The 11,993-nt window shown below is 38.3% G+C and overlaps 1 protein-coding gene and 1 long non-coding RNA gene across 2 annotated transcripts; one reads left to right on the plus strand and one right to left on the minus strand.

Moving 5' to 3' along the window:
- Positions 1–1,519: 1,519 nt before the first annotated feature.
- On the plus strand, positions 1,520–8,883 carry LOC138034803 (uncharacterized). Its single transcript, XM_068881908.1, has 7 exons — positions 1,520–1,952; positions 2,068–2,171; positions 4,191–4,405; positions 4,737–5,040; positions 5,858–5,950; positions 6,923–7,056; positions 7,549–8,883. Exons 1-7 carry the CDS (start codon positions 1,535–1,537, stop codon positions 8,027–8,029), a joined length of 1,749 nt encoding a protein of 582 aa, XP_068738009.1. The 5' UTR covers positions 1,520–1,534; the 3' UTR covers positions 8,030–8,883.
- Positions 4,307–5,933, minus strand: LOC138034805 (uncharacterized). The gene is made up of 3 exons (XR_011129206.1): positions 5,803–5,933; positions 5,125–5,172; positions 4,307–4,440 (listed from the first exon to the last, which is right to left on the minus strand). It is a non-coding gene; the product is annotated as an uncharacterized lncRNA (long non-coding RNA).
- Positions 8,884–11,993: the final 3,110 nt, after the last annotated feature.

Genomic DNA, 11,993 nt, shown 5'->3' on the forward strand with positions numbered 1-11,993 from the left:
CTAACTGAGACTGCCAAGAAAGGCAATTAGTTAGTGTGGTGAGGTACTTGTCTAAGAAGTCAGTATTTCTTTCGTTTAAATAAAGTTTGGAAAAGCCAATACAATAATGCTTTTCATACTTGCTTTGTGTGGTTACACCCTTTTATTTATAAAACCGTTGAAGCGAAACTTTAGATTGAAAGTTCACTTTTGCAGTTGCTTTGAAAGGAGGAAAAATTGGCCATTCTCTACTTTATCATTCCTCATAATACACTTAATGTTTGTTTGGCCCCCAAATTTTGCATAAAGAATTGTTTTGAAATACACGAACGAGCAATTGTTAATAAGACCAGTCAATTTGGTTTTCCACATCAGAGTTGTTCTATAAAACTGCGGTCAAATTAGTTGTAGTTACAATTCTCTTTTCAATTCTCTTTTGATGATACGTCGATGTCCAGGAAACCAACACTTTAGCATACCAACGAACGATCTTGAAAGAACAATTTAAATTCGAACGTAAACCCAAAGTCGGGGAGATTTCATTTGTGCTTCTACAGTAACATCAAGTCAATACTAAGATATGACCATACCTTGCATTACTCCAGAGGTGGCAGGCAAGCTGTTTACAGGCGAGGAAGTATTTGAACTTCTTTCCTCTTGTGGTGTAATTCCTGCACTAACAGCAATTTCCCGAATAGTCATCGTGCAGTTTTCAACAACCGTTTGAATATTCGGTGGTAAATTCGACAATGAAGATAATACGTCTTCATTGCTCATAAGTTGAAGGATTAATCGCTTTGGAATATTAACGTAATCCTCCATTGCACCGATATTTGCAAAACGTCCGTTAAATACGTCGGTTGGAAATCTCTCGGAAAAGACTGGTAATTAAATATGAATGGCGGGAAGTTGTGCGTTCGACTGGGACTTCCGGATCTAGATCTTCGGATTTCCAATCGAACGCAAAATCTGAAATCGGATTTTGTCGTAGATTTCACCATTTGGAAATTTATGTTAGGAAGGGTTTTAATGAGTGAAAACCGCCACAACTTTTGCTTTCGAATGGAAATACGAGGACCCAAATTCAGGATTTCCCAATCAAACGCACCCTTATTGGGTAACATTAACATCTAAAAAGAAAAGAAGTTATAAAGTCATGCGATAACAGCTTTGTAACGAATATCTAAGACTTTTAAAACTCTCCATTACAAGGACTTTCATGTACCATAACGTGTACACTGAACAGAAAGTGTCGTATTTGAGTATGTCTCTGAGAAATTAAAAACACCAATGCATTGAGGTAGGCGGGCTTGGTACCTTTGAAAAACAGTAATCGCTGCGTTTCTTCTTTTCCCGCCAAACAGGGCGGTTATATGAAAGTATGAAGTTATGCAATAATGAATAAATAAAGTGTGACACAGTGTCGGTGTGTGTGATCTCGCAGCTCGCAAAGCATTTTTCTCGCACCAGTAAATCATTTCTTCCATATCATCATTGAGGACGCCAACAGATCACTCGCTTGGGTATTTTTTTTGTTGAAATCACCTTTTCCGCAATGGAACACCAAATGCCTTGCTCCTCCAGTGCTGCAGATAACTCGTCAGTTCATCTAATCGAAATCGTGGACGATTTCCCGGTATTACCCGTCCCGCCCGAACAAGAAAACTTGGAAGAACCACTCGTTGACTGCTATACTTCGAAGGAACAAGAAGCGACCAACGTGAGCCTAACCCGATCCGAAGATGAACACGACGTCAGTGAGGGTGAAATTCACGCGGAATCTACCCCGAATTCAGCACCAGGAGGGAACAAGCGCAAAACCCCTTATTCCGTCAAATTCGATGAGCTACCCGAGACAGTCCGAAAATTCTTGGCTTCCGTAAAGAAATTCTTTACCCAGACAGTTAACTTTGAAAGAGAGAAAGCACCGGTGGCCCTTTCCACTTACGACAAGGCTCAAGAGAGAATGCTTTGTAAGTATCTTTGGTTTTTTTTGGCTTTAATTTCCACGTTTACATTAAGTGATGACCGATATTTGGGTGACGCTACAAGTCTAGTTAACAACCACTCTTTTTTTATTCTTTGCAGGCTTTCTGGGTTACGTTAAAAATACGTTAGGACGTGATGCAGAAATTTTACCAGAGTGCTTTTTGAGAACTCCCTTGATCGAAGGTTACGTTGAATTTCTAAAGGTGAGAGAGATTCTTTACATGCTTTCGTAAATTAAGTTTTGACACCTTTGTGGAAACGCCTAAGTGAACCACCCAACACTCACGGCCGGGGACTGAAAACCACATCAATGGCCACCATTTTGTTTAATTAGAGCGTTGTAGAAAAAGGCTCCAAATTAACGAAAACATCCAATTGCAATTTTTATCAATTAAGATCACAAAATTTACTCCCACTTTAACTGAAATCGCAAAAATCGTCGCGCCTGCATTGTGTTGCCAGCGGTTTAGTAAAAAATGCGAGCCCGTAATACTTGTGTGTAAAGAAACTGCTGAAAATGGCGAACATTGGAGGGACTGAGGAGTTACTCGCTACACAAGTAACCATCACAGATAAATTGCGCTACAATTGTGACCCATAACTTTTGCATCGGAGGTATTGTTTTAAAGTAATTTCTCGCCATAAATCAATGGACTTTTTACATCAGGTCGTGTGTCAACTTGTTTTGATTACACAGGGGCTCACCCTCGGGGTAAAAACCTGTGAAACTCACAAAGGATGGAACCCTTAGGAAAACAAAAGAGCAGAAAACATCAAACAATAACCTAATCCTACCACGAGCTAACAAAACCCAAAAAAGTTTCTCAGGTTTTAACACAGAGGTAATCCCCATTGCTGACAGGTATGATTAAAATATTCTTGGCCATTCACAACCAAATCAGGTCCAAGACTTATCAAAGAAAGAATAATAGTATGGTCAACAATGTGTTATCTTTTTACCAATCTGCTGTTGAAACTTGCTTTATGCTGATAATAATCTGAAATCTCTTTTCAATGCTGCCTTTATCAAATTAAAGATAAATTATAAATAGCTAGCTGTTAAAAAGTCAACTTTGCATGGTAAGAAGTCAATAATAATATTGTTTTTGATAAAAAAAACTTGAACGGGCGTTCTCTGGTTAAAACACATAAACAATTGCTGCAAACTTTCGACCACTAGAGCTGAGGTCTTCAACGGGCAAAATGATGAATGACATGAAAATTTGGAGAAAATATAAAAATAAAATTCATAACAATAATTGTTATCATTTTTATCTCACTATATATTCTCCCAATTTTCACTTCATTCATCATTTTGCCCGTTGAAGACCTCAGCTCTAGTGGTTGAAAGCTTGAAGTAAAAATTTGGAGAATATATAAAAATGAAAATGATAACAATGATTGTTATCATTTTTAACTCACTATATGTTCTCCCAATTTTCACTTCATTCATCATTTTGCCCGTTGAAGACCTCAGCTCTAGTGGTGGAAAGCTTGCAGCAATGTTTTTTTTTTTTTTTATCTATAGAATGCTTATTCAAGTTTTTTATAATTACTCATCTGGCTGAGTTCCTTCAATTTTTTCAGTATTGTTTTTATTATTAGTAATATGACTTCATACTTTTTCTGAAAGAAAGAAATTACCAACAAATTGGAAAATTTTGTATCACTGATTTATTGCTTGGTTGGTGAAATTTTGACTTTCAAGCTTGATCACTTTCACCCAGAGGCTCTTGCCTTTGATGAATTTCTGCTACATGTCAGTGATAAATATTCTGATAATATAACTTTTTACCTATCTGCTGATGGTAAAAAATTGCCTTACCAACAGAGTTTAAAGGGTTCCATCCTCCGTGAGTTGAATGTATACACTAGCTGTCCCTGTGTAATCAAAACAAGTTGGCACACGACCTGATGTAAAAAAGTCCATTGATTTATGGCGAGAAATTACTTTAAAACAATTCCTCAGATGCAAAGGTTATGGGTCACAATTGTAGCGCAATTTATCTGTGATGCTTACTTGTGTAGCGAGTAACTACTCAGTCCCTCCAATATTTGCCATTTTGAGCAGTACACACAAGTATTACAGGCTCACATTTAGTTGTAGAACTAATAGACACTTGAATAAAGTTCCTTTGCTTTTCTTTCATTTACACTTCTCTATTTACTTATTGATTTTTGGCTGTTTTGAGCCTCAATTAACCTGTTCTGTTTCCTTGCAGGAAGAACGAAATTGCAGTTCAGCCACGGTGTCAAATCACCTTAGCTCGCTGCTGTACCCAATAAAATTTGTGAACAAAGAGGATGCTCCTGACTTCAAAGGGGTGCCGATTATCCGCCAACTCAGAACGCAAGCCAGAATTCTCCAAAAAGCAGGTGATTTGGAAAGGCCAACCACGATGGAAGATCTTTCTGCCCAAAATCGCTGGATCCCTTGGTTAGTCTTAGCATGAAATCTGCTTTTTGCTCACTCTGTGACGGCATAGACTAAAATTAGTATTCAGTATATTGCATAACTAGCTGTACACTACAGATTGTTAAGATTCAAACAATTGTGTTAGTTCCCAGTCACACTAATTTGAGGGAAGCTTAGAGCTTCAGGAGAAATTGGCACTTAAAGTAAATTGATTAACCATTGTTTGCAAGATACATCTCTCTTGGCTGCAGTAGTTTTGACCTGAATCATTCACTTTCCCTTTGTTCTGGACAGCCCAACCTGTGTGAACCTTATTCATTTTTTGTTTTTTGGCTTTTGTCTTTAAAAAAAGGGAGGAAGTGGTTTCCGCCGTTAGCAAGCAAAGAGAAAAGTTTGAATTGACAGGCCCGATGAAGTTCAAAGCCAAAGAATTTTGTGACCTAATAATGCTATCCTTGTACGTGTTTATTCCCCCGGCACGGGGATTGGAAATAAGGACCCTGGAAGTCCTGTCAGGGGAACAGGCTAGTAACTTTGACCCAAAGAGCTCCACTGGGAAGAATTATTTGATTGTCAAGGATAGTGGGGACATTGTCCTCCACTTTAATAACTACAAGACAAGGAAGTTTTCTGGACGAGACGAGCTGGCTCTACAGGTTAGACAATCTTCTCTTTGGTTCCAATAAATTAAGTAAGTAAATAAAGAAATCAATCAATAATAAATAAATAACTTGATTTACCAAGGGTGACACATTATAGTTGAGAACTGGTAAACTTGTGGCCCTCCCCTAAAATATATAAAAATACATGTAAGTTACAAATATTAAAAAGGGTAAAATGTAATATTCAAAGAGTGAAAATTTTATGAAATGGGAAAGCTATCAAAGCCAGCATAACCTTTCTTTATAAGATTACAATAATTCTGTTTGAAGGCAATAATACTGGTGCTAGATCTTGTATTAATAGGTAGAGAGTTCCAAAGTTTTGTGGCTGTAGCAAGAAAGGTTTTTTCCACCTTCTGTGTCACATTTACATCTAGCGCAGGGTAAAGTTGTATCATCATAGCGTGAGGTTCTGGTTGACATGTCGCTGATATGCACTAATTATTTTATTTGTCAGGTACTCTGGGCAAGATCCATTTCAGCATAATTTTGTAGAATAAGCATAATTTATTTACATCAATCTCATCACAAAAGGGTAGCCTGTTTTGGGACAATTTGCCACACTCATGGTGATCTGAGATAATTGACCTGAAATTTCTACTGATTGACATGGATGAAGCGCTCCATCCATAAACATTTGTTGAAATCCATCGATGTTGATTCTGTTCTCAAACTGGCTAGCTGGCAATTTATGCCAATCTCAAATTGTTAGAAATTTGTACAATGTGTGTTCAGCAATCAAAAGTGTTGACTTACCGTTTAGTTTGATGATTGACCAAACATTCAGGTAAATGCCACTAATCTTTTTCAGCCACAGGACGAGCTATGTCGACTGCTTCTGTCATACATAAAAGATTATCGGCCGCATATGGTGACCGATTCCAGTGGTAGATACCTCCTGCTGGTAAGGCTTTAATCTGGTGTTACTAACTTACCAAATGATACTCTCACATCTTGTGTAATTGAAATTTCAATTTCTGGACTTTTGGGGTGAGGAAAGTGCCTTAAATACCCCTACTTTGGCCCAGCCAAGGATGCACCCTAACCCTAACATAGAGGTATAAAGCTGTTAAATCTTCTTGTTTCACCCCCAATTCGATAGCAAGGATGGCTTTTTTTACATTTCGTCCATCTGAGGGTTGCTCACAGTCACATTTCACCCCCAATTCGATAGCAAGGATGGTTTTTTAAAACATTTCGTCCTTCTGAGGGTTGGTCACAGTCAAATTTCACCCCCAAAAGCTATTTCAGGATGTAAAATTCAGTGATAAATTCTGTGGTGGGGTGTTTTTTTGGGCACATTTACCCTTGCAGGGTGTGGTAATTTTAAAATTTACCCCTTGTTAGGTATTTTCATGTCCCAAGTGGGGTTTTTGCACCTAATTTCACACCTTTTGGGGGTGATTTCAAGTGAAACCACATTTCAGTGAGGTGTTTTGTTGTGAAAAGTACACCCCTATCAAGGTTCACGGTTGTGATTAGGAACCCTAGTGGGGTGTTTTTGACTGAAAACCACATCTCTCTGGGGTGAGTGGATTTGCAAAATTAACCCTTGCGTGATATGAAATCAACCCAATTGGGGTGATTTTTTGTGATCCTGGACACTTGTGGGGTGATTTCAAGAGAAACAACACCTCTCTGGGATATTTTTTTCCAACAGATTCACCCTGTGAGGGTGTTTTTTTTAGAAAAATCACCCTGCTTGTTTTTTGAGTATTCATTCTTTTTTCCACCCTAACATGTATGTGTATGTTTTGCACACACGTGAGTGGCATTGGCAAGGATCTCTATAAGAAAAAGGTCTCAAAAATGAAAAAAAAAAACAACAAAACAAAACACAACCAATGCAAATGCACTACCCTTTTTTTTACTCCAGAACAAGAATGGTGATCACTTCACTGCTGCCTCCTTTTCTGCCCACTTGAAGAGCGTGCTATATGGCCTTACGGGAAAGTTGGCTTCCATAAACATACTCAGAAGTTCCTTTATCACTTGGGCGTACGACAAATCGTGAGTTATTCTTAGTAATTCAGAGGGCACTTTTAGTCTTAAAATTAGGGAAGTTGAGTCAAGAGGTCAATATATTCTTTGACTCACATGAAACAGCTTAAAAACATAGGATTCCAATAATTTATTTTTCATCAATCAGTCCTATGCACTAGAATACTTGGTTTGCATCCGTGCGAAGAGATGGCTGGTAGTTTGCTCAAGCTAATTGAATCCCATGTCCATGTTTGTTTGTTAAGTCTCTGACCTAAACAAAGTGTTTGTAAGTAGGCCACTTTCAGAATTATGCAAGAGCATTGATTGCTTATATTTTCTCTTGGGACCATTGTCAGTCTCAGGTGAAACTGGAAACAGTTATTATGCAATTCTTGGAGGGCAAACAGAGTGTTTTTCAGTCTTTGGTCAACTACCCTACAATAATTTCAGTTCTCTCATTCCCCCCTCGAGTGTAATATTACATATCATGACTCAGACATTGTTCTATGATTTTAACAGGGACTGTACGGACTCTCTCAAGGCTTCGCTAGCATCTGCGCTCAGGCATTCGCGAAAACAAGCGCAACATACATACGATCGCCGCACAGCAAATCAGAAGAAACGAATGGCGGTCGACTTAGCCAGAGATTACGCAGAGGGCCGTCTGGATGAAGGGGAAACTGCAACCGATGGGGAACCAGAAGAGGGTGATGAGACAGTCAACAGGGGCGATTTCGTCGCCGTTGTATCAGAGGAAAGCACCTATCTGAAGCCGGTGGTTTACATTGGCCAGGTCAAGTCCATAAGACAAAAAGAGGCGACGCTGTTATATTACAAACACATAGGCACCAACTTATATAAGCTTGAACTCTCGGTCGAAGAGTGGAAGGAAGACATTGACAGCCTTGTTCCTGTGGAATTGCAAGGCTCCAAAAAGCGAGGAGGTGTCTACAGACTCATGACTTCCACACGCACCATCCACAAGGCAGTGAAAGGGTAACTGTCTGTGCAGTCTTTCAGTCAAGCTCCAAACGGCGAAAAACCGTCTGATTTCCAAAAAAACAGTTTCACTTCTCTAAGTCCAGAATCAATTCACAAAAGCTTCCACCCCACAATTTTTTCTCCTCTTGTGAACAGCATGAGAGCTTGACTGAAGGGTGCATGTTTTCAAACAAGAGGGCCTAGCAGAATAAGAATTAACTTAGTTGAAGCAAAATTGGTTGTCCCAGTTTCCCAAATTCAAGTGAATGACAGGCTGATTTTATACGTAGCCTTAGTAACTTGAAATAACATCACCTCCATCATTTGAGCCAGTAATTGCTTTATTGAGCCAGTTAAATTGACAGCACATATACAAAACAAATGCAAATGTTTATTCTTACTTGGAACAACGGCAATGGGCCATTTTACAGTTGTTTGCTCAGTGACCTGGCCTATGAATGGCTGCGAGGCTGCCGGTGACCTTGAATCGATACAGACCTAACTGCTTTTATCATGTAAATTGTGTTGTTGTGATTCAAATTAGTCTACATTAACATGAGAAAAGCACAAAGGTTTGTATCAAAACAGGGTCACTGGCAGCCTCGCTTCCATTCTAAAGCCAGGCAGCTTAGCTACAACTGTAGAATGGTCTATATTTTGCATGAAGTGAAAATGAAAAATCTTTGCATAATTATCTACAATGGCCACAGATGCTTGGCCTTGCAATGGAAGCATGAAATTTCCAGTTTTGAACCGTGCAAACGAGAGCCCATTGGCTCACAAGTTTTGTTTCAAGCTTGAGTGTTCATACACTCTGTTCAGTGATTAGGAAGCATATGAAATATATTAAATAAACAGTGGTTGAGACCATAAGGTCTTTGTTGTCATGTATTCTTTTTAATTGACCAAATGCATAAATGGCGACCAAAAATGCATTCTTTTGTTTATGTGCTAATGAGACTCACTAGCCTCGCTCTCAAGCAACATTTCTTTTGTATTTTGTCCATGCAATCGAGGCTACTAAGGCTAAATAGCACATAAACAAAAGAAAATTTTTTGGCTGCCATTTATGCATTCGGTCTATGAACCGATTCAAAACTTTCTGACACACAGAGCAGGGCTGCAATCAAAGGACTTCATTCTCGATAACAAATAAAACAGGGCAATAAATACTCAGATACTCGCTGATCGATAACTAATTTTACTCTATAAAAGTTATTGTATGTACAGATACCAAACATGAGAGATATCATGCAAGGTTGAAATCTTAATGAGAGACTTGATGGCTTTTTTGGTTTTATTCCACATATGAACAAACAAATGAAATGAAAATAATATCACCACAGTTTCAATTATTAGGAGAAAGGCAAGAGATAAGAAACTTAATACTTGTGTCCTGTAACTATGGTAACAGGTATTTCTGAGCAAGAAAAAAAAAATTCTTACCTTAATATTGTGAGGAATGATAATTTTCAATAATTAGCTTTCTAGTTGTTCTGACACACAGAGCAGGGCTGCAATCAAAGGACTTCATTCTCGATAACAAATAAAACAGGGCAATAAATACTCAGATACTCGCTGATCGATAACTAATTTTACTCTATAAAAGTTATTGTATGTAGAGATACCAAACATGAGAGATATCATGCAAAGGGTAAATCTGAATGGGAAACTTGATGGCTTGTTTTGTTTTATTCCACATATGAACAAAACAAATGAATAAGAAACTTAATACTTGTGTCCTGTAACTATGGTAACAGGAATTTCTGAGCAAGAAAAAAAAACCTCACCTTAATATTGTGAGGAATGATAATTTTCAATAATTAGCTTTCTAGTTGTTGCTTTGGAAGGTTAATTCTGAATGAAGAGTGCTTCATGTGTTTTTCACAGACACTAGCAGTTGAATAATGTTGTTCACACCTTAATGATACTGTACATTCAAGGTGGATGCCTTACAGGACCCTGTTTTACACAAGAAAGTCCATGTTATCAACAGGAAATTTGGATTGATTGTTTCAGTTGCCTAAATTTCTTGTCATTTATCTCTAATGGAAATAGGCTGTTCTGTTCCCGAAATTCAAACATCCTCACAATAGATAAGGATTCATGAGTTCCCAATGAAAGGCTAACAAGTATTAGTGGTTTTGGTTCCTTCCTAAAAAGGTGTGTCTCTCCTGGCAGGCCATAAATAATATTTACAATAATAATAATATTTATTCTAATTAACAATTATTGCAATATAAGTAAATGAAGAAAGACAGAAAGACATTGGCTGGCTAGAATTATTTATCGGTTGTTTTCAATCTAATCAAGGATGATGACGATAATAATGTCTTTATTCATCTACTTGTATACTTTAACAATAACACAACAATAATAATCAATATCTATAAAAGTAAAGGGAGGAGTCAAGCACTGTTACAGTCAAGCTATGCAGTTGCATGTTTGCAGTGATGCATTTTGGGAAAAAATCTAAATGTAGAGCTGAAATATGTTTCTGCATGAACTAAGAAATTCAGAACTCTCAGTCTGAAGAATAAACAGTACAGCGGACAGAGCTTGACTGTAACGTGACAAGGTCTCTTTACTTATAATTATAGAATTTGATTACTCTCCCCCGAATAAAATTCATCAACCCTCTCCCATTCCCCTGCCCCGATGGCCGCCCGCGCCTCTTCCTGTACGAAAAATCCTGCCACGTGCTGTACCGCGCATGACGCCTCTATATCCCCCCCTTGCCCCCCGATTTCCGCCCCTACCGCGAATTCCCCCCCTACCCCACCCACTTCCCCCCCACCCGCTCTCTCCATTTTTTTGTTTGGTGGGGCACTGCGCCCTGCTTGGCCCCTGTACCCCACATCGCCAGCACCCTGAAAAAGAGAGAAAAAAGAATAGCCGTTGTATTGGCATGTAAAATGTTAATTGTGAACCGTTATCAGGTCACTGACCGTCGGCTGGTTCACTTTGCAAGTGAAGCTATGATCTTCGCAGTTAACTTGTAATGTTGAGATGATATCTGAAATAGATCCTAGCTTCACTTGATAAGTAGTCATGTGTAAATATAAAGAATATTCTATGCTTACTTGTGTACGGGTGTGGCTCCTTGGTGGGAACCTTTGTTGGGTCCTTTCCATCAGCCTTTTCTAGAAAACAGGAGTGATATAATTTCTTGCAGACTGTAGTTAAGCAAGTCAAACAGAAGTTGGCATTGTCACTGTTACGATGAAAAGCAAATGACAAATGATAGTAACTAGTTCAGTAATGTAATAAGGAAATGAATTTGTACCATTTTCTTTTTCTGGGATTCTGGTGTCACTCAAGGGTTGCGTCATCCCCTCCTGAGGGGACAACTCTTTGTGTGCTGTTTATAGAACAAATAAAACAGTTTACAAAAAGCAAGAAAGGAATGATGTTATTGTCTTCATTACATGGACTTTATTGCACATGCTTTATCCAGGCAAGGTTATCGCACACAGAGAAAGAATTGTATGGCATGACGTTCTCTCCCCATAACGAGGCACTTCAAAGAGGCCAATAAAAGCCTGTGCATTCAAAATTAATGCATCTGATTTTCCATCATGAATAACAACCTTCTTTTTTCGACATCAGGTTTGTAGTAGGTTCAAATTTGTCCTCTATGCCATAAATGGCAGTTTCCCCCCTATCTAGTATACATTGCAGAATATCATCATGAGATATAGTGAAATGATGGTCCCCAATTTTACCAATTGAAATAGTTTCAGAAGATGTACCTTTGCATTGCTGGAAGAATAATAATTACAATATTATATTAACGAGGCACTTCAATGCCAGTTCAGTCAAACGCACATGACAAGAAACATTGTTACTTCTAATATCAAGATCAAAGGGCTTACATGTAGCATCTGGTGGTGGTTCTAGTAAACAAAGAAAAAAGATTGATATTATTAGTATAATTACATGGAATGAACAGACTTTCTTCCAGTCACACAAGCATAATTATT

The sequence above is a fragment of the Montipora capricornis genome, unplaced genomic scaffold (assembly GCF_036669925.1).
Source record: "Montipora capricornis isolate CH-2021 unplaced genomic scaffold, ASM3666992v2 scaffold_198, whole genome shotgun sequence".
NCBI lineage: Eukaryota > Metazoa > Cnidaria > Anthozoa > Scleractinia > Acroporidae > Montipora > Montipora capricornis.